Consider the following 25,581-nt stretch of genomic DNA (forward strand, 5'->3'; position numbering starts at 1 on the left):
CTCTCCTTGCTCTCCGCCCTGGGGGGGAAAAAAAAAAGAAAGAAAGAAAGGAAAAAAAAAATATCTTAGCTGCCGGTGCATGTAACGTTGACTTTGTCATTTAGTTACAGTTTAGCAAAGATTAGTTGACAGCACGTTTGGTTATTTGCGGTTGCTATGCTGTGGAGTTCTTACATGATTCTTACTGTTTTGCAGACCATGAGACAGTGGGGCACGCCCCTTCAGAAGCTGTTGTTCAAGACAATCCAGTTTTTCATCAAGCTCCTAAGTCACTTATGAAGTTTCTTGTTCAAAAATCGCGGTACTGCAATGAAGAAAAGGAGAAAGGTTACTTCAGATCTTGACGAGAAGGTCCATCTAGGCTATCATAAAGATTCTTCAGAGGAAAATGCTGCGGTGGAGTGTGGCCAAGTGACCTATACTCAGTCGACAGAAAGACCAACCCCTGAAGCTCTTCAGTGTTACCAAGAGCTTCCTCCCTCTCCGGATCAAAGAAAGCTTTTGAGTTCTTTGCAGTATAATAAGAATTTGCTCAAGTATTTGAACGATGATAGGCAGAAGCAGCCATCTTTCTGTGATTTACTTATCGTAGTGGAAGGAAAAGAGTTCAGTGCGCATAAAGTAGTGGTCGCTGTTGGTAGTAGCTATTTTCATGCGTGTCTGAGCAAAAATCCGAGCACTGATGTTGTCACCCTGGATCACGTGACACATTCCGTTTTTCAGCATCTGCTTGAGTTTCTTTACACATCCGAGTTTTTTGTGTACAAATACGAAATACCTCTTGTTTTAGAGGCCGCAAAATTTTTGGACATTATAGATGCAGTAAAGCTGCTGAATAATGAAAACGTTGCTACTTTTCAGGCTGAACTAACTGAAAAGCCCTCGCCAGAAGAAACCCTAAGTGAATTCACTGGGAGACTATCAAATGATCATCAGTGCAAATTTTGTAGTAGACATTTCTGCTATAAAAAGTCCTTAGAGAATCATTTAGCCAAAACTCACAGGTCCTTGCTATTGGGGAAAAAACATGGGCTAAAAATGCTGGAGCGAAGTTTTTCTGCACAGGGGTCAAAGAGGAATCAGAAGTGTCCAGTTAAGTTTGAGGACACTAGTGATGATGAACAGGAAAGTGGGGATGGGTCAGATAATTTGCATCAAGAAAGTTTTGATAAGGAGAAGTCAGATAGAAATGATTCCGAGGACCCCGGAAGTGAATATAACGCTGAAGACTACGAGCTGGAGGAGAAAGTGTCAGATGAGGAGTCCGACACTGAGCACGATGCCGAGGAGGAGGAACCCGAGGCTGGTGATTCTGCCGGAAGCATTCATGAAGGGTTAGCTCCTGTAATCATTCAGAACAGTAACAAGAAAATCCTGCAGTGTCCCAAATGTGACAAAACGTTTGACCGGATAGGTAAGGCAAGCCTATTTGCTAGCTCTTAATCATTTACCCTATGTAAATGGCATTTTTTTTTTTTAAATAGAGGTAATGATTAAAAACTAAAATTTTAAAGGAAATTTTAAGAAGAGTTCTGTAGTAGGGAAGATGCTCCGATTTTCAGTGCAAGGTTTATCTTGTTATTATAAACTTGTGAATCAGAAATTTGGTACTTTGCCTTTTACGCTTTCTTCGTTATGTTTTAATAGCCTACAAAGGTTCTGTGTTTGGGAGAAAGACTCCAGAATATCAGCAATTATTGCATATAGCTTTGGCTTATATACCCACTTAATTTTAGAAGTACTGGTTTTGAGTTACAAGTACATTGATAATGATATTAAGTAATTCTGCACATAAAATGATTAAGACTACTTAATATACCTTGACCTTATAAAAGAAACCATGTAGTTTGATACATGACTGTTTTGTACTGGGTTACATATGTTCTTTGAATAGGGTAAAATCTGGCTTATAAGGTACTTGTAATTATTGGTTATCAGAATAGGTAAATGTATAGACTGGCTTTACAGTGGAAACTTTTCTTTCTTTTTTTTTTTTTTTTTTTTTGTCTTTTATAGTACCCTTTGAATGTATTTGTAAGGATACTTTGCACATTCCAATTTAATGATTGTTAATAATTTTACTCTTTCATACACAGAGAAAAAAAAACTTCTGAAATTTAATACTGGAAGAGCTTAGTACTCAAGAAACTTGCTAATCCTGGTAGGAAATGTCACTGTAGCTCTCTCCATATGAGGATAAACACAGAGTGCTTTTAGGGGCTGAGGTACCTAGGACCTTTTATCTTAGGACATTTTTTCCTTTCCTATACGTCTTAAACTTTGAACTCCCTGTTTATGGTATTCTAAAAACTTCAATTGCCCTAATTTGACTTGGAAGTCAGTGAACTTGGGTCAGTGCACTACAGGCATTACAGGTCCAGCATGTGGGTCCCAAACTGCCCCCTTGAACACTTGTCCTGTGAGGTAGTTTGTTGAGAGAGGGCTCTGTTTGAGTTCCAGAAAGTGTGGAAAACTGTAATACACAGTCTGTTTAAATGCAGTTCTGCAATAACTCCAGAAAATGGCTTTTTAAAATTTTGTCTTAATCTAGCTTTTCATCAAGATACTTTATAAACAAGATTCCTTATGAGTGCCAATTTAATGCCCTAGGAAACCAGAGTTTTATGCACAGGAACTCAGAAAACACGGCCTAAGATTGAAGCTAATGAACCAAGAGGTTTGCAAAATGTCTTTTACCAAATTAATTCCATGTATTATGAGAATCAGTAGATTACAGTGCAGGGTTATTTCCAACTTACTTTTCAGAATGAATTTTACATCACACTCTTTCTCTTCTGTTGGTTGACCACATTGGGGCTTGCTTAGTGTTCATTCATTCTTCCTTATGGCTGTTGCATTAGCATAGCTCTGTCTCTATGTCTGTCTGTCTAGTACTTGATTATAGCTTCATGCTGGTTTTAAAGCCTGAGCTTGTAATTGTAAGGTCACACTGCTGGTTTTCAAATCTAGGCCTTTTATGAGTTGTTTAGCCTCTGTGTGTGTGTGTGTGTGTGTGTGTGTGTGTGGTTTTCCCCTTGTTAGTGAAATGAGATGATGCCGACGTGCTGTTCCTAGTATGTATGAGTGGTTACAGTGAGACTCGATGGGACGGTTCTGGGGAACTACTTAAATACTACATGGAACGCCAACTGCCCATTAACCTAGCGTTGCATGCCTTTCAAGCACGGTTAAACCCATATGAAATGATGTGTTCTCTGTCCTCAAGTATCGGAGAAATGCGCAAATTATCACAGTAAAATAAAGCTAACTTTATCACAATAAAGGGAAATGATTAGTGTCTTCACAGAACTTGTAGTATTGACCCCCAAACCATACAGACGAGGTAGAAGGGTCAGTGTGTGCAGGCACTGAGGTATGGCATGCTCTACAAGTCACTAAGGTGTGGGTGTGTTTCGGGTACGTGAAGAGGCACAGAAAAAAATGACAAGGACTAAGAGTAGGCAAGTCAAGGGAAGCTAGCGTTGAGTGCTATACAGAAGAGCTTACCTTTTTTATCTGATGAAACCACTAAGGATACGGAGCTTAAAAAGAGAATGACAGCCAATATGAACTATAGCCAGATAATGTTTCCTTCGGTGTGAAGAAGGAAATTGGGCAAGGAAATGAGGAAGCCATGGAGGCACGCAGGGACATAGAGCAGCGAGGAGGAAGCACAGTGCTGCTTGGATTCGGAAGATGAATGGCATTGGCAGTAAAAAGTGGATTGAGGGTAGAACAGTGTTTGTGGCGAATGTCGACAGTGCTGTTGGTGACAGGTAGAATAAAAAGGGTACGTAGAAGATACACTTTGAATGTATTGCCTGACTAATTTCAAAACAACAGCTGTCTTCCAGTTGTTTTTCTCATAGCGTGCTCATTCGCTTTACAGGATTTTAAAATCCTAGATTTTTGATGATCATTTTTCTAGTCTAAATTGAGGCTGAAGCTTACGTACTTTGTGCTCATTTAGTATGCTTTGGATGTTCTAGGCCACTAATATTTGCCAATAAGCACTTCCTGACTTGAACTAAGTTTAAAGGATGCCATCTGGCTTTCCATTGGCTTGTGTGGACCCCATTAGGGCTTCTTTATCATCTGCTAACTTGGCTGCCCCCAACTGAGTTCATGGGAGCAAGGGATGAGCTCTGAGGCTTCTGCTCAAACCCTTAGCGGCACAATGCATAACTGAAAAATTTGATTCCAGTACTTGGCTCTTTTATTCTTTCTGGTGCTGCAAGTAACACTCCTGATCTAGTTATGTCTTTCCATAGGCTGCCAGCTGTCCATTCCTCCTCCAATTCTCATGTAAATACAAGTCCTTTGACCTCGCTGCCCCTTATACCAAAAACCTACTGGGTAAAAAGCAAAATAGAAAAATGACAGATGGGGTAAGAGAGAAAATTTGGATAATTTATATATATATTTTCCTACACAGAACTAAAATCTTTTCTTGGAGTAAGTCACAATCTCTTCTAAAGCCAAAGAATGTTTTGTGTTCCCACTCTATTAAACATGAGTTTATTTGGTCTATTTACGTAGGGATTCTGCTTGCTTCTTAGTGAATATATCAATGATGTAATTTTCAAAAGCTAAATATTTTGTTTATGTACTCTTTAGAGTGTGCTATATGAATAGGTATAATTGAGAGTAGCAATATCAGGTAAGAAATATCTTATAGGCTAATTTAGTAATACGTCACAAAAATTACATATAAAAATTTAAAAGTAATAATTTTGCCCGAGTCATATGAGGGAATAAGTTTTGAAACACATCAAGACAAATTTATACATGAAAATATCTTTGATTTGTGACTCCTACTTTGAGGCAGTTCAGATTGAGATTTAGTTCAGAAAACTACTGTGTCACAGTTTTTCAATATAAGATGTTTTGTATTTTCTAAATAGAGACTGGTAAGTTTGAAGAGAATATGTTGATTTTATACATTGTTATTGGAACCTCTACCACACAAAGTGAAGAAACGATTGTAGACTCTAAGTACTAACTGTTTGTACTGAGGAGTATCCCTTCCACACACACACTTCTGCCAGTTGCTTCAAACAAGAGGATTTATTGGGGGGGGGGTTACATTTCGCTTCTTTTCATAAATCTCCGGAGACCCTCTTGGATCTTCAGAGTCCAACTTTCCCTCAGGCTTGTCTATTCGTGTTCAGTTTCAAATGCATGGAGACAATGGGCTCTACAGGATGGATATGCATAAACCTTCAATTTGTAACTTATGTTCTTTCTTTTCTATGATTTTTAATGTTAGAGGAGTTTTTCTTAGTCTCTAGACATTATTGTATTTATTTTATTTTTTACCTGTTTTATAAATTATATAAATTTTATTATAAAAATCTTTCAAATTAAAACAACATTTACTGTATTTCAGAAGATTTTAAAAATCGTTAGGTTTAGGGACTTGGGAAATGGCTCTGCAAATATGAAGACCTGAAGATCTTAGTTGAGTCCCACATAAAAAGTTGGGAATGATGTGTGTTCATCTAAGTACAGAATTGAGAGGTTGAGACAGGTAGGTTTTGGAAGTTGGCTGGCCAGCGGATTAGCTATAGGGCAAGCTTATTGTTTAATGAGAGTCCTGTCTCAAGACAATAAGGTAGAGAGCCTTGAGGGAGCCATTCTGTGCTTTGCTCTGGTCTCTGCATGTATGCTCGTGGGTAGGCATCCTTACACGTGTGTTTCTTTGTTGTGTTTGTTTAATTTGAGCTATTTAAGTTTAAAATTTTCTATTAATCTTTTTAAGACTATTGGTCTAAGAAGGTGACTAGTCAATAATTAATAGTCAATTAAATGTTTTAATTGAACTGTTCTATTTAATGGTCTTAATATTCAAAACATCTAAAATTTTTCTTTCAAAATGAAAGTCTTGATTTTAAATGTAATGAAAATGATATAATTAGTAGTATAAACTCCTTACAGCTGTAATGTTTTTGTACAAAATGAACAACTGGAGGTTTTATATACCTTGTATTTTTTTTAATTTTTATTTTTTACATATACATACATATTATTACACATATATACACTAGATTACCTATAACAAGAAGAACCATGGCACAATCAGGAATTATATAAATGTTACATTCTTAGTGTTTTGGCTATTTGTATTTGACAGTCTTGAAGAAAACGTCTTTCCTATCTTAATAACCTTGTACTTTTAGGTTATTCTTCCTGTTCCATTTAGGACCAAAAATTCGATTAATGCTTTTGGAAGTAGCCATATTATTTTTTAGTCCTGGGCATTTGCAATCTGTACTAAGGAGGCTAATAACAATAATGGCTGACATTTATTTGTGTTTACTAGATACTAGAATGTTTTAAATCTCATGTAAATATTAATTCATTTATTAGACACAATCCCATAAAATATTGCTAACTCAGGTATAGACAAGCTAAATGTTTAGCTTAATTAACAATAGCTAGCTGAGGAGGTGGTTAAGTACTGACTGTGTTTTCTGGATGTATAAGAGGATAAAGACCATTCTCCAGAAAATTTTATACATACAGTTTTTGTTTGGATGAGGAAGAATTGAAGCAGAGAAGTTAGTTGCTCTATGTCATACATTCTACTGTTTCAAGAGTCCTGATGGAAAGAGTCAACACAACCTATGCTTACTTGTGATGCTTGCCTGCCTCTGAACTTCAGACACTTATGTTCAACATAGTGACATAAAGAATGTAAATAAATTAAACCCACTGTTTGCATCTATTTGTTTTCTTTTTCACTGTGCTTGTTAGCAGCCTGTATTACAATTTCTTGTCATTTCTATTAGAAATACCTCTATTACATGTTCTGAGTAGACGGAGATTTTAGGCTTGCATTTCATGTTTATGACTGGGCCTCTTTTATGCCTGTTCATCTTTTTTTTTTTAAGCTTGCTTAGATCTTGCCTGTGTGTGTTGGATTTAGCATTTCAGTATTAAGCACAAAGTCACACTTAATTTATCAATGTTCCTTAAAGAATTTTTTATAAATGGGTTATAGTGTTAATTATTTGTTAACTATTCTGGGTTTGTAGCATTCTTTCTAGAATGCCTTTTGTGAAAAGAAAAAGAACATATAATAAATAAACGTTTTTTTCTTTATGATATTTGAGTAAGATCTTTTAATCCTGAACGCCTTGTGGATATGCATAGGAAAAGTAAATTGTGGCTATAGTAAATACTAAATGATGAGTAGATATTTGATAAAAGTTAGTTAATATTTAGAATTAACACTTTTTTGGGGAAATTTCAGACATTAAGATTTTTAAAATAAGCTGGGCTTGGTGGTGCACTCCTTTAATCCCAGCACTCGGGAGGCAGAGACAGGCGGATTGCTGTTAGTTCAAGGCCAGCCTGGTCTACAAAGTGAGTTCTAGGACAGCCAGAGCTATACAGAGAAACCCTGTCTCAGAAAAAAAAAAAAAAAAGATTTAAAAAATATGTGAATGAGTACTTTTTTTGTTTTTTAAACTACTGACGCTTTTGAGGAAAAGTACACTTTAAACTCAAAGCACTGAGGTTCATTTCATCAGAAATTTAAGCAAATACTTTCTTTTGGTTCCATATGTGATTTGAGGGCATATATATCAAATTTATTTAACCTTGTGTTTTCATTGCATTGTGTAATTTCAGTCACAGTATAGCGGATGTGTTGAATTCAATTTTCTTCTCCGTTGTAGGGAAATATGAGAGCCACACCCGTGTGCACACAGGTGAGAAGCCTTTTGAGTGTGATATTTGTCACCAGCGTTATTCGACAAAGTCTAACTTAACTGTTCACAGAAAGAAGCACAGTAACGAAGTAGAGTTTCATAAGAAGGAGCACAAGTGCCCTTACTGTAATAAACTTCACGCCAGCAAGAAGACACTGGCCAAGCATGTGAAGAGGCAAGTATTTTGCTTCCATAATGTATATCATTGTGCCTTCTAGTGGAAACATAAGTAAACTGAAAATATCTACAGTGTGCTTTATGGTTTTGTACAAAGAACAAAACAACTGCAAATGTCAGTTTGTTTATATTTTTCCCATTGTTGAGATGAAGCCTTTTGGCAGTGCAACAAGTATATGGCCCATAATATAAGGCTTAAGATGCATTTTGATCATCTTTTATTTTAATTCAGTTTTGACAAGTATGCTGTCAAATGCATGGTTTTAAGGAGATTTATTTTTCATATTCACCTTTACTGTGGAAAAGTTTCTGACTATATTTAATACGATATTAAATATTAACTCTACATTTAAAATATAAGCTAACAGTATATTTAAAAATATATTTAAATATACTTTTCTTAATTTCTGTGTAACTTAGATGTATGTATTGAAATGTAAAATGATTGGACCTATATTCTTACTCCATTTACCTGTGTGTGTGAGAAGACCCAAGGAGCGTGATTTTGCCTGTAATCCCAGCCCACACGAGGCTGCTGAGGCAGACGGGTTGCTGTGAGTAACGCCAATTTGGGTTATGGAGTTCTCACTCTATATTAACAAAACCAAAAATAAACAAGGCATACCTTATTCTTTGTGTTTTGCAGCAGAGTTTTGGTTTGTAACTGAGGCTGGCACCACTTCTAGCTCTCCCCGTGTCAGCTTCCTGAGTGTGAGGTCACAGATGTACAGCTCGCTGGGCTAGCATATGATTCTTGACTGCTGATGGATGCGTGTCAGGTATAGACTTACTTTAGTACATCTTCCTAATGTCTTTTCTTTTCTTGATAGATTTCATCCTGAAAATGCACAAGAATTTATTTCCATCAAGAAGACTAAGAGTGAAAGTTGGAAATGTGATGTAAGAATCTAGAATTTCTATTAAAAAATCAAAGTAAATGTAGTATTGTCTTTTTCTAAGCAAAGGTAATTAGGTTTTCAAGTAATGGAACTAGCCTCACTTTTAGAATCTTTTAAATAAAGTTATTTGACTTTTTTTCTTAGTTTAGCCCACAATATGTTAGTTTTCTTATGTAGATCTCAGAAATGGAGATTCTACTTTGGTTATTAGTTTTCCCTGGTATGTCCCTAGCATACAATTAGCAAAGTCACTCTTCTTTTTATTTAGAGCTGTGCATAACAGTCTCTAAGGGTTAAAACTGTCTCTCCATTCCTGCTTATCTGTTGCTGTATAGTCAGCCATGTTGAAGCTCTAGGGCCCTTACACTGCTATTTTACTGTGTTTTCTCCTCCTTCTAGGTTAGAATCTAAACTGGGGGTGAGGTTTGCTGGGTGTTTGTTTCATTCAGTGTGATGTCAATCAAAGTAACGCAGTTATAAGTTGCCGGATGATTTTGTCTGGTTTGGGGACACTTTTACAGTGACTTACTCATGGTTGGCAACTTGGTGATGGGTGATGGCTAGGGTTAGTAAAGACAGGTCAGTACATAGGAGACTCCCTTCTGCTTTTCTGTGGAGCTACTTGGCCTTCCTCCATACTTGTAGCATAGCAGCTAGGTTCTGAGAGAGGAAGGGACAGAGAGATGAAGAGAGAGGGAGGGAGGGAGGGAGGGAGGGAGGGAAGGATGGAGGGAGGGAGGGGGAGAGAGAGAGAACGCGCATGCAGCAGAGACACAGACAGACAGAGAGGAGAGTGCCAGGAAGCACAGTCATGGCCTCAGAGATCCCTGATCATAACACCACCACATGCTCTTGGTTAAACTAGTCAGTTCTAGAACAGAGTTGGAGGAAAAGGAATTCAGCTGTATTTCTCAGTGGGAATAATAGCAAAAACTTTGGGTGTTTTTTGTTGTTGTTGTTGTTTTAGGTTTTGTTTTATGTTTTTGCTTTTTTCTCACACTACTAAGGATTTTTTTTTCATTATTTAGTTGCATTTATTTTAGTATTTAATATTACTTATCATTTACATTGTTTTCCAAAAGCTGACTTGCATTGAAAGCACACTTTGAGACTTGTCTCTAATTCTCTGGCTGTGGCTTCAAGGAACTGAAGTTAATTTCTTTGACTCTACACAAGATAATGTTTTCTTCACCTTATTAGGTTTTAACTGAATGATGTTGTGGAGAGTTATGTCTGCTTTGTGGTAATTATGGCTGGTTGGTAGTGCTCTCTATTGCTACAACAGCTTTACCTATTTAAGTCTCTGACATGTATCACATTTTATTATTTCTGAAAATTTGAGGATAAGCATTGAGGAGTTTTCTGTGATTTAATTATTTATTGATATTCCTTATTAAATATATTGACAATAATGATAAAAAATTTCTATTGACACAAATTTTGTTTTGTGAATTTAAAAATTGATATTCAGTGTGTGGATAAGTGGCTCAGTTGTTCAAAGAACACTGGCTGCTCTTGTAAAGAACCCAAATTCTGTTTCCACCCACAGGGTAGACAGCTCACAATCACTTATAAGCCAGCTCCAGGGGATTCAGCACCCTCTTCTGACTTCAATGAGCACTAGGCATATATGTGATACATATACATATATGCATGCAAAAACACTGACACACATAAAGTAAAAACAAACCTTTTTGTAAAGAAATTGCTACCTAGAATTAAGCTACTAAGAGTGTTTTTTAGCCATCTTAAACATAGAATGAGCTGAATTTCATCGGTTTAGGGTTAATTTAGCATAATTCTGGGTTGTAATTCTTCTAGTGTTTCTTATTTTCCCCTTCTCCTAGCACAGTTAGAAAATTGATAATACTTTGGTAAGGTTTTTGTTGGAAAATATTTCTCTTTACTAGAGATTTGAGCTCATGAGCTTTGTATTTTAATTCAGGCTAAAATTAAAATAGTTACATTTTATATATACTTTCATTTAGATTTGTAAGAAATTTTTCACTCGAAGACCACACTTGGAGGAACACATGATTCTGCATTCACAAGATAAACCTTTCAAGTGTACCTATTGTGAGGAGCATTTCAAATCCCGATTTGCACGGTTAAAGCATCAGGAGAAGTTCCATCTGGGTAAGTCATGTCTTGTAAAGCAGTCATCTAGTTACTGTCTGTCTGACTCTGGAAGAGCTCACCACTGTAACATTGTACGTTTTCCCCTTAAAAATCTCCTGTTGCTGGGTGCAGTGGCTCGTACCTGCAATCCCAGCACTTGGGATACAGAGGCAGGTGGGTTTTTGTGAGTTCAAGGCCAGCATGGTGTATTGAGGCCTGCCTGGACTACAAAGCAAGCCCTAGACAGACAAGGCTACACAAAAAAATCTGTCTTGAAAAACCAAAAACATACAAAAAAACCAACCGCCCCCCCAAAAAAAAACAGCAAAACAAAAACAAAACAAACCTCTGTTGTTTGGAGAAAGGAAAGGGAAGGAGGAAATGAAGTAATTATAATTTTGAAAAAAAAAAACTTTCTGTTTAAAAGTAGTTCTAGGTTCACAACAAAATTTAGAAGGTGTAGATAGCTCTTGTACTGCTAGCTTCTACAAACATAGCATTATCCCTCATCACATCCGCACCACATGGGTACCGGCCTCTGCATGTATGTAGTATTATGCCTCATCAACGTCTCCACCACATGGGGGTACATTTTGAAAAATAATGAACTTCCAAATTTTGATGATTAATTATAAAATGGCCATAATTATATTTTCAAGTTTTGTTGATAATAATCTAAGAACTTAAGGAAAACTTCTATTGAATTTTTAGAATACATGCAGTTTATTTAGAAATTGTCATATTTATTGTCTTCTAAAATGGCTATACCATTTTGAATTCTCACCAGCAAGGATTAAAACTCGTGTTACTTTAGCATTTAGCATTTAGTATTGCCAGAATCCTGTATTTATTAAGCCACCATAACAATTGCTTGCCATATCATTGCTTTCATCTGCAATATCAAGTGTTTGTCATTTGTCTTCAGTTTTCTGTTAAGACTTTAGCCCTATTTTGTTGTTTTTTTTTTTTTTTTTTTTTTTTTTTTTTTTATTGTTGAGTTTTGAGAGCTCTTTTTAAAAATACTTAGGTATTTGTGTGTATATGTCACATGTCCTTGTGTATGCCTAAGTGGAGGTAGTGGGACAACTTGTAGGACTCGATATTTCCTTCTACCATGTGGGTGCCAAGGATGGAAATTAGGTCATCAGGTTTAGTGTCAAACACCTTTAACTACTGAGCCATCTCTCTGTCCTGAAGATTCTATTAATTAAAGATTTATTTTATGTTATATTATTTATTTATTTATTTATTGTTTTATGAGACAGGGTTTCTCTGTGTAGCCTTGGCTGTCCTGGACTCACTTTGTAGACCAGGCTGGCCTCGAACTCATAGCGATCCACCTGCCTCTGCCTCCCGAGTGCTGGGATTACAGGCATGCGCCACCACGTTTATTTAAATTTTGTGTTTGTGTGTGAGTGTGTATGTGAGTGTGTGTGCGCGTGTGTGTGCTTGTGTGGGTGTGTGTATATATGTGTATTTGCTATGTTATGTCCATGGAGGTCAAAATCAGATGGAGTATCTGATATCTTGGAGCTGGAATTATAGATGGTTGTAAATTACGCATCATGCATGTTGGGAACCCAGTGGACCCTCTGAAGGACAGTATGCACTCTTAACTGCTAAGCCAACTCTCTGGTTCCTTTAGAGTGCTTTATGCACTTTGTATTAAACTACATTATTAGTTAGTTATTCCCTGTCTGGCTTGTTATTCATTACATTTATGAGGTTCTGCCGTAGAACCAGATCAACTTTCATGAATGTCATATCTAAACATTGTCAAACCCTGCATCACCTAGATTGTTGCTTACATTGTTTATATAAGTTTTATAGTTTCCTGCTTTTTTTTTCTTCTTAATTTAGGTTGCTGAGCCATTTTGAGTTCATTTTTTCAAAGGACACAATTTATAGAGGACTATGTCTAGATTAGTGAGGCCTCTCTAGTCTCTTTTATGTGTCCATGATTGTCAGATTGTTAGAGCACCATTTCTTCTTTTGAAAGACCATTGTGTGGTCTTCATTCCTTTGGCGGCTCTCTTCACATTTGTGTGAGTTTATTTGCTGTTCTAAGTACTGTATGTATTATTACAGCTTTATAGTAAGCTTTGAAGTTTGGTAGTGTTGGTCTTTAGCTTTGTTTTTGACTTCCATATTATGTTGCCCATCTGGACTTCTTGTCTCTACATGAACATGACTACGTCCCAGCACTCAGCAGGCTGAGACAAGAGGATCACCATAGTTTTCAACAACTTGGGCCCCAGACTGACCCTAAGCCAACCTTGTCTACATGGAACAATTATGTCTTAACATATTCAGTTTATTGATATTCTACAAGTATTTTATCAAGAATTTAATTGGGATGACATTAATTCAATCAAGAAAGAGGTCCTATTATACTTGTGTCTTCCTGCTTATAAACATGGGATATCAGACACTTTATGTAGTTGTTTATTTTCATTCGAGTTTGTTATTTTTATCATTTTTAAAAACTCATCCTTCTAGCTTTCTTAATAATGTTAGGCTTTATAAGCATTTGTTGAGGAGAAATTATTAGAACGTTCTTGATGAACTTTGGGCATTGAATTAAGGCCAAAGGAACTCTCCTCGTTTGGAGTGATACTATATATGCTACACTTATTGTAGATCAGCAGCTATGGCTTAGTTGTGTCTGGGTAGCAAAAGGATCAGAGGATATAAACAATTCACAATTGATCATTGCATACATCCCACTAAGTGCTTGAAATGAGGCATTTGAGTTTTCTAAAATCTGTTTTATTCTGAATGAATAAACTTAGTGTATTGGGAATAATATTATGGGAAGAGTTCCCTCTCTAATGCTCCTGCCCAAGATGGAGACTCATATTTTAAATTTGAAAGTATAGTTTGGTAATTTTATGAAAGTTAGTTCTTATACTGATTTATTGTTATCCTACATAGACGTCTTTTTTTTTCCAGCCTTATTTCTTTTATGACAGCTTGAATAATAATTTATAGTAAGAATAATGTGGGCAAATAGCTTTGTAAATGGCATGAAGTTGGCAAGAGAATACCAGGAGAGAGAGAGAGAGAGAGTGTGTGTGTGTGTGTGTGTGTGTGTGTGTGTGTGTGTGTGTGTGTGTGTGTGTATTTTTTTAAGTATAGGTCATACAATAGGTCAAGACTAAGAAATTTAAAATTAAGTGTAAATGCAGAGTGGTAGACTTCTAAGAATTACCAGACTTTAGTACTTGGAATATTTGGTTATGAAGTGGTCCATGATCCAAACTCCTTTTTATATGGATGACTTAATAACAAAGACTTTTTTAGGCAAAGGCATGGTGTGAACCAATAATAAGCTGAGAAAAACCAATGTAGATTTTAAATTTCATTTATATTATATATTTATATTGTATATTTCATTTATATTGTATATATTGTATATTAATGTAATCTAATTTTGAATTGATGTGGAAAATTATTAATTTCTAAGTACTGTATTTAAAATGGATATTGACAAATATAAAGTGAGTAGGTTGGTTTTCATTTTCATTTCTGTGTTTTTGTGATTTTTTTTTAAAAAGTTTTTTGATTAAAAAAAAGAGGTTTTAAAATTATGTCAGTGAAAAACTGTTAAAGGACCTTGAACTATTGTACCGCGATAAAAGACTATATTTATGTCAGATAACTTCAGCGTCAAAGAAATGTGCTTCAAGGCATATGTGATTTTTGTGATTGTAATACAGAAAGCTGCTTAGAAGATACAAAATATGTATTTTTTAGCTTAACCTTTTCCAAGTGGCTTTTTACTAAGTTCAATCTTAGAAATTCTAAAAAGCCATCATAGAAACAACTATTAAATGTATTAAAAGTTCTAGTTGGAGACATCATGATTACATATTACATGTGAGAAAATTAATTTTAGATTTTATTCCAGGAATATCTACTTTGTGTATGTGTTTGTACATTTGTGACTGTGTGTATTTGCCGGTGCAAGTCATTTGTGCATGCAGAAGCCAGAGGAAGGGGCTGCATGTCCTATAGTGTCTCTCTCCACCTTATTCCCGTACACAGTGCATTTCCCTAAGCCTGGACTAGGCTGGTGACAAGCAAGCAATAGCAAATCTTGTCTTTGGCTGCCTCCTGGCACGGGGGTTCCAGATGTGCTGTCCATGCCTGGCTTTTGACCTTGGTTCTGGGGATTTGAATTTAGGTCTTCATTCTTACTCAGGAAATGTTCTTATTCATTGAGCCATTTTCCCATCCCAGTACCTGCTTGTTATTGGATAACTAGTGGCTTCTTTTCATTTTGATTTGAAAACTATAGTTAATTTTTGTTGTTACTGATTTTTTTTTTTTTTTTTTGTAAAAGTAACCTGGCAAAGAGAGTTTTTTAATTCTACCTCCAGTTCTGTTTCTGATTTTCTATTTCTACTTCAATTAAATGTATCATTTAAAAATCACTTTGAAAAATATCAGACAGAAATTCTAAGTTATAAATTTAGTCCACTTTGTATTCTAAGAGCTTAAAAAAATTTTTTTCCTATCAGCATATGCTGAAAAGGCTAACTTTTAGATCTTTTGAACAGGATCTTTCTCAAAATGATTTAACTGGATTTGTGGCTATTTGTTGAAAGATTACTTATTTTTCTACCATACTTAGTCTTAATAAGGGAAACTACAGAATTAGTAGGCACTGATGTTTAATTAATGTGCTTAAGCTTTGGTTATAAAGGTGCCTGAGAAAGTACTCTAGGAAAAGATACTGAACATCAGAGTAATAAACATTTTATCAAGTAGCTGCTAGCTGTGTAATGAGTTCTGCCTTAACGTCTAGGGAAGTTGTGGGTCCAGATTAAATTACAGTGCAGCACATAATAAAGCAGTCAGTAAATCACAATTCTCTGCTCATAAATGTTTAGTATTATAATTTCTGTATAAAGTGACATTTACTAGGAGAAGAACTTGTAGGTATCACATAAAGAGTAAGGTTTCATAGTGAAGCAATTTTCACTCCACCTACTATATAATCTAAAGAATTCTCATAGAGTTGTAGGTTTCACATATATCAACGAAGGTTAATAAATGTTGCTATATGGATTAAAAAAGATTGTATTAGTCAGAGTTCTCTAGAGTAAGAGAACTGATAGAATGAATCTGCCATCTATCTTTATCTACCTACCTACCTACCTATCTATCTAACTATATATCATCTATCATGTCTCATTTCTAATGTAAAAATTTCCTGTACCCATGGATCAGCTTTCCTTTAGTTTCTGAATTCATATCCAAATTTTATATCTTACTTGTGCTTACTTATTATAATTCCTTCTTCAGTTTATTCTTGCAAATTCTGAGATATTGTCTTGCAAGTAGATGGTTTTCTTTAGCTGTATTCACTGTGATAGTTTTCACTTTCGCTTGACGTTCAGTAGTTACTTATTCAGTAAAATGGTAAAATTCAAAATCATGTAAGGCCAGTGTGTCACCATGAGCCACTGTGACAAGTGTGGGCTTAGTTCTGGAAGAATGGGCAGAAATATGCCACAGTGTTTCCTGTTTTCTCAATGTCACCAACAAATTGTTATGTGTAAACAGCAGGTTATTTCTAAATCATTCACTATTCAATTTTCAGATTTTTTCCCAACCTTCCCATTGGCTCTTTATATAGAAATTGCGTATATGCTATTTCCTATTTTGTTTCACTCTTGTTTGAAATTAGAAACTAGCATTTATGAACAATTAATTTATTCAGGACTTAAACATTTATTTGGGTGTAAAATATTGTACTTGGGCCTAATGTCTAGAAATGCTTTTCAGGAATAAAAAAATCTAGAAGAGAAGAGAAGAATATAAACACATAATTGTAGTGTATTACAGATTTTGCCTACACTGCTGATGGTGATAGGATCAGATTTCTGGTGCCTCTGTTGAATAATTTAGTATCTACCTTTAAATTTCAAATGCATGCTATTTTTTTAAGGTCCCTTTCCATGTGATATATGTGGTCGTCAATTCAATGACACTGGAAATTTGAAACGCCATATTGAATGTACTCATGGTGGAAAGAGAAAATGGACTTGCTTTATTTGTGGGAAGTCAGTACGAGAAAGGTAATGTTATATACACACTTAGAAAGTTGATATACTGCCTGGGTGTTGGTGACGCATGCACGCCTCTAATCTCAGCATTGTGGCAGCAGAGGCAGGCAGATCTCTATGAGTTTGAGGCCAGCCTGGTCCACAGAGAGAGTTCCAAGACAGCTCCAGCTATACAGAGAAACCCTGTCTCAAAAAACCAAACAATACCCCAAAACAAAAAACAACAAAAAACAAAGTTGAAACACTTACATGTGATACAAATTTTTAATAAGGGTTATAAAAATGAGATAACTCAGGGAACAAGGTATTTGAATTATGCTTAAAATGTAAAAAAAATTACGGAAGCTGTACAGAAAAGGATTTGCCAGTTTAGGTGGCTTGCTACATCCTCTGTATTTCTTACTCCATCTACTGGCAAGTCAGGATGGCCTTGTGAACTCTGGGAAGATCTGTAGATGGATTCCATCTATAGGCCCTGGTCATAGTACCATTTGGGCTTTAGCGATCTTATTATAGTGGCAACATGGTAGGGACTATGCTAGCAGCCCAGCTTTTCAAAGGCATGTGGTATGTTTTAAAATAGGGTGCATGTGAGAGAAGTAAAACAGAAAGGCACGTTAACTGTAAGTGGCTATTTCTGAGGAGAGAAAAAAATGAGATAAGTGAGACATTTGGCAGTATGGTAATGTTCCAGTTCCTTGAACATATGTTTAATTCTGTTCTTGAAAAGCATATGTAACTTTTGTATGTGTTTGAAGCATATGTAACTTCTATGTGTGTCTGTAATCCCAGTGCTAAAAAGCTGAAGCAGGATGCCTGTAACTTGGTCTTTGTCTTGAGTTACATTGTGAAATACTATGCAAAAATAAAAACCTTCAGCATGTTTAAGCTTCATGGCCCTAGACTTAGAATTAGAAATACTGATTTCATAATATAAATTTTGAATATGGTAAGGGAATTGGAAAATTATTATGCTACTTACTATGAAAACATTCTTACAAATTAGAAAATTATAAATTTATTATGGGAATTATAAACTTATTTTCCCTGTTTAGAACTTTATATAAAAACAAAAAGTCAAACAAGCCAAAAAAGAAAAATAGAACAAGACAAAGACAGCTCTTCACTGTTTACTGCAGCTGCTTTTACACATAAATTTAGAAATCTGGATATGCTTGGATATTTCCATGGAGCTCGGCATAGTCTCCTGACTATCACTTGTCATGTCTGGATGGCTCTTGGAGACAAGCACCGTCTGCTGTTCAGGTCATGGTCTCCCTTTTGAAGTCACGTGATAGAGGACTGACAGGAAAACAAAATCAAAGTGGTTGGGACAGCCAGCAGAAGTTAGGAACACTTCCCTTTACTTCTTCTCCCTCAGTTATTTTGTCCATCCTTTTCAGCCCTTTAGGTGTATAGAAAAACTCTGAATGTTAGAACTACAGATATTCCGGCAAAGTACTTGCTGAAGTAATAGTTGAACTGTAGCTCCCCATTCTAGTAAAGGGATCAAAATCTGTATTTAGTATGTATATTGGCATTTAAAATATTAAATATAATGTGTATTTGCATCATCAAATTTATATACATACATAATTTAAAATTTTTTAAAACATAGAACTACTTTGAAAGAACATTTGAGAATACATAGTGGAGAAAAGCCTCATCTCTGTAGTATCTGTGGGCAAAGTTTTCGTCATGGAAGCTCATACAGGTAAGTTAAATTACCTTCCTCTGTATTAAGTGAGATAAAATTACAGGTCTGCTTTAGTTCCATTTTATTATAAGTGCTTTGTTTTATTAAAGTCTATCTTAGATTTATGATATGCAGTTAGGAAAAAAACTTTACTGACTAGACTTTTCTTTCTACAACTTTAAATGATTTTCTTTATTCTGCATGTAAAATATTAAATGTTTCCTCATTACCAAATTTGCCAACATCTTTACTGAGCTATCAATACTTAAATATTTAATTAATATTAATAATCAGTATTCAATTAATATTTAATTATTTGTCTTTGGGTAAAAATATTATTAAAACTCAGTGTTCCAAGCTTTGTGTATTTCCTCATCCTTCATAGTAAAATAGATTTAGTATGGAAATAGGATAAGATCAGGGACTCTGGAATTTGCAATTTTAAATGGCCTTCTGTGCATTGTTACTTATTTAATTGTTTTATATCTAATAACCGTAACTGAAGGATCTGAAAATGTGGGGATTTCCCCTTGATTTGGTAGGTATTTAGTAGGAAATATGTATAATTTTAATTTTTATTAATGAATTCTAGAATTGTAATTTTGTGGCTTTAGTGGTCATAATTTCATTTGTTATTCCTTTAACTGTAAAGAGAATGTTTTCTCTTTTCATTTGACTGGCTTTAGTTCATGTAAAATCAACACTTGTTTTAGAAACTTGACTAGAAAGCTATTCCTTTCACATTGGTATATAAGAACATTGTGGGAGTAAAAGTGATTCAGACTAGGTAGATATTAGTAATCTAGACCTTTTGGTGTTTGTCTTTGAATTTAAAGCATCATTTTTAGTGTGAAGGAAAGTAGTAAAAATGCAATTTTTGTAAGTCAGGGGTCTTTTAAAATACCATGATTTATCAGCTATCAATTTATATAGGGTATCAGATTTTCAGAGAAGTAGAATCATCAGTTATTTGATACTATTAGTAGCTGTCATTATCACTTAGTTGTTTGTATACTTATCCATTGGCCTGATTCTAACTCCGGAAATATGTCCAGCCTTGAGACTCAGATCAATAACATTCTCAAACACTTGGTAGAGTTGATGAGGTAGATTTAAGATCCAGGAACTTAGGAAGTGTCTAGAACTACTATGGAATATGCAAATTCAAAGTGTTCTTTGAAGAGGTGAGGTGAATAAGAACCCTGAGATCTTTGTTTAAAAGATGGAGGACTCTGAAAAACCATAGATGCAGAGCAAATGATGTGTGAGGGTGGTTGCGCAGACAGCCTATTTTCATTCTTTTTCATCTTTTATTCATTATTAAACATTTTCATTACATACCAGTTTCGACAATCTTCTTTCTTTTTATAGGCTTCATTTACGAGTACATCATGATGATAAAAGATATGAGTGTGATGAATGCGGGAAAACATTTATTCGCCATGACCACCTTACAAAGCACAAAAAAATACATTCAGGTAAGCTGTATTTGTATTGCTGTTCTGAAGTTGTCTTAAAAACCACTGTAAAGAACATGATAATTTTTCCTGTTTATACTAGCTTTCGTTTTAATATTTTGATATTTGTTGATCACCCCTTTATCTGGTTTTAAAATCTTTCTGTAAAAGTATCTAGAAATAGGGAAATAGCAATGACATGTTTACTGAAAATTTAAAGTTTAGTTTTAAATAAATTCTCAAAGTTTATAATTTGCATGTAATTCTGATGTATGTACCAATACTATTTTTGGCATTTTCCTGGAGAAAGAGCCACATTCCTCATTGTGATTATATTTGAGAAGTTGGGAAAGTTTGGTGTTTTAAAGGGACATTGTTATAACTGGGTGTTAAAGGTTTTGTTGTATTGGATTTGAGCCCACGTTTGGAAAAAACACCTTTATAATCTTGACTAAGTCTTCAAATTTTTACATTATAATTTTATACTGTGAGATTTTCATCTCACATTGATGTTGAGGAGTTGCTAACTCTCTGAGCCAACTCTATGAGCACAATTGGACAGGTGGTTACCGTCAGTATTAAACCACTCCTTAAATATGAAGTCTAATCTTTTCCTTAATGATTACAGCCAGGCAAATCGTAGCAATCGTTACTTCTATGCATTTTCATTTTTTAGTAAGAGAATTCTAAATATGTAGTTCTAGGCATATGCATTAATAGCACATTGGAATTGAGACAGTGATGTTTATTTATCAATCTTTGTATAGAAGTGTAATAATAAGTAATCAACTGGATTTTCCATTATATTTATAGTTTGGCTCATTATAAGAAATCTACATAGATGAAAAACCTTTTTAAAATATAAAATGTTCAGGTCCTTTTTCTAAGTAGCTAAATAGCTCATCTTAATTAAATATATGTTTATTTGAGGTGTTTTATATCTAGATATATATTTCTAATCAATATCCTGGGTTTGAAATAATTTTATATATATTGTTCATTATATTGATGTCTACAACAGAAAGTTACTAATTTCTTCTCCATGTGAGCAAAACATTCACATTCATGAAATTAGGCATAGGCTCTTTGAGGAAGATATTTGAGTAAATGATATTAAGGAAATAAAGGATGGCTTTGTTTTCCAGGTGTATTTCCCATCAAATGGTCTTACTGTTTGGTCATTATTCTGTAGGAAAAAAAAACCCCAAAAAACTGAAATGCCTACTATGGTATATGTATATATATATATATGGCTTTGTTTTCAGGTGAGAAGGCTCATCAGTGTGAAGAATGTGGAAAGTGTTTTGGGCGTAGGGATCATCTAACCGTCCATTACAAGAGTGTGCACCTGGGAGAGAAGGTGTGGCAAAAGTGAGTGGAAGAGTAGCTTTCTTCTTCACTACATTGGCAGAGTCACAGATGGAGAAAATTTAGACATTTTTGTTCTGCTTAATCTGGGACAGGTTATTCATGCTCTTCTTTGGTTTCCATATTCCCCTAAAGTCTTAATAATCTCTCAATATCTCTCTCTCTCTCTCCCCCTCCTGACTCAAAGGCTAGGAAGCAGTCGACATTGGCTTTCTCTTAAATGATACTCATTCCACAGATGTTATAGTTCTGACAATTAAAAGTTGAATTTGGCATTAAGTTAATTTTTTATACATAGTATATAATCATTCATTATTTATTTATGTAATCATGTTACAGCCTGATCCGCACCCCTTTTTCTCATCCCAGCCCCACCCTCACTCTCCCCTCCCTTGTCCTCCCCTCTCCTTCTCAGACAAGAGGAGGTCCCCAAGGGGTACCAACCCACATTGGTGCCTCAAGTCGCAGTAGGACTAAGTGTATCCTCTCCCACTGAGGCCTGACAAGGCAGCCCAGCTAGGGGAAAAGGATCCAGAGGCAGACAACAGAGTCAGAGATAGCCCTTACTCTCATTGTTAGGAGACCCATGTGATCTATATATCTGTAGGGAACCTAGTTCCAGTCCATACATGCTCTTTAGTTGGCATTTCAGACTCTATGAGACCCCAAGGGCCCAGGTTAGTTTTCTCTTCTTGTGGTGTCCTTGACTCCTCGGACTCCCTCAAGCCTTCTTCCCACTTGTTCACAGAACTCCCCAAGGTTGGCCTATTGTTTTGCATTCTACTATGATTCCAACTATGTTAAATTTTGGACATACTCTAGCTATTATATGTGTGTGTAGTAAAACCAAAAGATTCATATTTTATTTCTTTTCATTTAGGCATAAAGTTCACTTTATTCTTAATTTCTAATGTATAATACTTGTTAGGTGAACTAGTGACAGTCATGCCAACTTGGATGAATGTAGATTTTGAAATTAGTGTCTTTTAATTAGGCTCAGTATCTCTTTCTTTAATTAACTGAGTTATAGATGACTTAAGGTAAAACTCTTTTTATTGTATATTTCTACAGTCTAGTAATCATCACCATGAAAACCTAGAAAATTCTATTATCACACAATTTTTGCCCTAATCCTTTTTCCCACTTAGCCCAGTAATGATGTAATTTTAATTGTTTTCCCTGTATTCTTTTATTTAATTTAATAGCCGATTAAAAATTAGATTGATTTAATACAGTTTGTAGTGTTATTGATGCAGCAGTGCACACCAGCTGCCCTCCCTACTTGGGAGGCAGAGGTGGGAGGATTGGTAAAGCTCCACTATTCAAAACCAGTATAGGCAGCAAAATAAAACATTGTCCTCAAGAAGTCCTGTGGCTGTTAGATACTACCTAATATGATACGATGGCAAAGGCACTTATTTATGTTCTTCCTCCAAGTCCATAATACTAGTCTAAGCATCAGGTAATGCCAGACAAACTGAAATTAAGGAACATTCCAGGTCTCTGTATCTTGTAGCCTTGGCTGTCCTGGAACTTATTAGGTAGTTCAGTCTGGCCTTAAGCTCACAAAGGTCTACTACTTCTGCCTCTTGTGTGCTGAAGCTGAAGGTGTGTGCTACCATACCGGCACAATTTCTATTTTAAGAATAAAGTTCTGTTTTCAAGAAAAAAAATTCTTTTATTAACTATAGCTAGAGAAAGAAGAACCCCCAAGGCTAGCTCTAGATCTAAAAGTATCCGTCTTACTCCAGACTTGTTAGCTTTATTGATGTGACATTTATCTGTACAGCTGTCAGTTATTTTTATCATTGATTAAAATTACATAGACGAACCCATTTACTTTCTTAGATATAAAGCAACATTTCACCAATGTGATGTTTGTAAGAAGATTTTTAAAGGAAAATCAAGTCTGGAAATGCATTTTCGGACCCATTCAGGTAATTTTTAAGGGTATTTTATGTAGCTACTTGTGTAGTTATTTATATATTACATAAATATGATATCTATTTTCTAGGAAAAGTAGATAATATCACTTTCAGGGTGCTCCCATGCCTTACAATGTCCCTATGTCCTTACCTGTGTTGTGTAAATTTTAATTTTATAGCAATTTTAATAGTACATATGGACAAGGGCTTTTAGGGTGTGTGGGGGGCACTTGAAATTGAACACTATTTTGGTTTTATAGTAGGTAAAAGGAAATTAAATATTTCGGTTCAATAAACCTTCTCTGTGTTGTTTTTTAGTAGTGATAGAATAATATTAAGCAATGATAAAGCTTATTATGCACAACTTTATACAGAGAGTCGGGCTAGGCAATTGCTAATTTCCCTATTTAGGTACTATTGCCATTCTGTATTGCAGGTGGGGAACCAGGCTTAGAGATTTGGCTAGTAAATGGGCTATCCAGGACTTAAGTGCAGCTTATTTTAATGTTTAATTCATTATCTTTATGAGTTTGATAGGCTGCTTTCTTTTATGATAGCATAAAATACTACTGTTTTTACAGGTGTGCATGTGATAAATTTGCCATGTAAAATAGCCATCTTATCAAGTGGGTACATTGTACATTAACTTTGTTTTTGCTCATACAGGTGAAAAACCATACAAGTGTCAAATTTGCAATCAGTCTTTTAGAATTAAGAAAACGTTAACAAAACACCTGGTTATTCACTCTGATGCCCGGCCTTTCAATTGTCAACACTGTAATGCAACATTTAAGCGGAAAGACAAGCTGAAATACCACATTGACCATGTTCATGGGATAAAATCTCCTGAAGATTCTCTTAGTACTTCTGAGGAAAAACTTGTGTCTTTGCCAATAGAGTACTCATCTGATGATAAGATCTTTCAAGCAGAAACAAAACAGTATCTGGACCAGCCCAAAGTTTATCAGTCAGAAGCCAAGACTATGCTACAGAATGTGTCTGCAGAAATGTGTGTTCCAGTAACATTGGTCCCAGTTCAAATGCCTGACACATCCAGTGATCTGGTGCCTCACACCACCACACTTCCGCCATCTTCTCATGAGATGCTGCCACCACAGCCCCAGCCAACTGATTATCCACGTGCAGCAGATTTAGCTTTTCTGGAAAAATATACTATTACTCCTCAGCCTGCAAATATAGTTCATCCAGTACAACCTGAACAGATACTAGATCCCAGAGAACCGTCTTATCTTGGAACATTACTGGGCCTTGATAGCACAACTGCTGTTCAGAATATGACCAGTAGTGAGCATCGCTCATGAGTAAACATTCCATAGACCTTTGGATGCTTGCAAGCTGACAGCCAGAAGCTACTGGCTTTTGAGTTAGTAGGGCTGCTATTTTTCCCCCCATTTTTTCTAATTTGTCAAGTCTTCAAAACAGCTTCAAATCAAGGAAAGTTTATTTCTATTGACTGAATACTTGGACACATTTTGACATAATATTTGAAGTATGATTTTTTTAAAAAAGATTATTTAGTACTAATTTTGAATGGACTTTTAAATTTCAGATTATTAGCTGCTGACAATGCTGGAGGGGTTTTTTTTTTTTTTTTTTTTTCCTTAATCATTTGTAGAATTTTCCATTTCTTTCCCTTTTTTTGAGACAGGGTCTTAGTCTGTAGCCCACTGTGGCCTCAATGTGTGGCAATCTTTCTGCCTTAGCCAACCAAGTACTAGGATTACAGGGGTGAGCCCCCAAGCCAAGTCTTTACTTTTAATCATCATTTTTCTCCCTTTCCCATATTGCTATTAAGTTTTAAGAGCCGTATGGCCTATAGGAAGGAATGTAAGCATATATGAATAATTGTAAACATTTAATACTAATTATCATTTCAGATTTTCAAAACTGGGATTAGAAATTTATTGAAATTTCCTAACATATTTAGGAAAGATAGTCTTGATACTTTGATGCTGTCATCTACCATTATTTCTCATTATATTTGGGTTTATCACAAAAGCTAACAAAGACAAGATTAGCATGCTAAATGAAATGTAAGATTGTTGTTTTAATCCAGATAATTGGACCTGTACTCAACCATGATGAGTAATAAACACAAACTTAGATCTAGGCATTAAATTATTTAATTGAA

At 35.3% G+C, this 25,581-nt stretch overlaps 1 protein-coding gene across 1 annotated transcript; it reads left to right on the forward strand.

Moving 5' to 3' along the window:
- Positions 1–195: 195 nt before the first annotated feature.
- On the forward strand, positions 196–24,865 carry Zbtb41 (zinc finger and BTB domain containing 41). Its single transcript, XM_051147518.1, has 10 exons — positions 196–1,414; positions 7,683–7,890; positions 8,723–8,792; positions 10,780–10,927; positions 16,866–16,995; positions 18,602–18,697; positions 20,051–20,157; positions 21,402–21,507; positions 23,353–23,441; positions 24,096–24,865. Exons 1-10 carry the CDS (start codon positions 310–312, stop codon positions 24,749–24,751), a joined length of 2,715 nt encoding a protein of 904 aa, XP_051003475.1. The 5' UTR covers positions 196–309; the 3' UTR covers positions 24,752–24,865.
- The last annotated feature ends 716 nt before the right edge of the window (positions 24,866–25,581 follow it).

The sequence above is a fragment of the Acomys russatus genome, chromosome 6 (assembly GCF_903995435.1).
Source record: "Acomys russatus chromosome 6, mAcoRus1.1, whole genome shotgun sequence".
Taxonomy (NCBI): Eukaryota; Metazoa; Chordata; class Mammalia; order Rodentia; family Muridae; genus Acomys; species Acomys russatus.

Excerpts from the sequence above, each read along its gene's own strand:
- Zbtb41 (XM_051147518.1), top strand. The coding sequence starts at position 310 with ATGAAGAAAAGGAGAAAGGTTACTTCAGATCTTGACGAGAAGGTCCAT. Across the intron at positions 10,928-16,865 it reads TCAGGAGAAGTTCCATCTGG|GTCCCTTTCCATGTGATATA; the intron begins GTAAGTCATGTC and ends TATTTTTTTAAG. Across the intron at positions 20,158-21,401 it reads GCACAAAAAAATACATTCAG|GTGAGAAGGCTCATCAGTGT; the intron begins GTAAGCTGTATT and ends CTTTGTTTTCAG.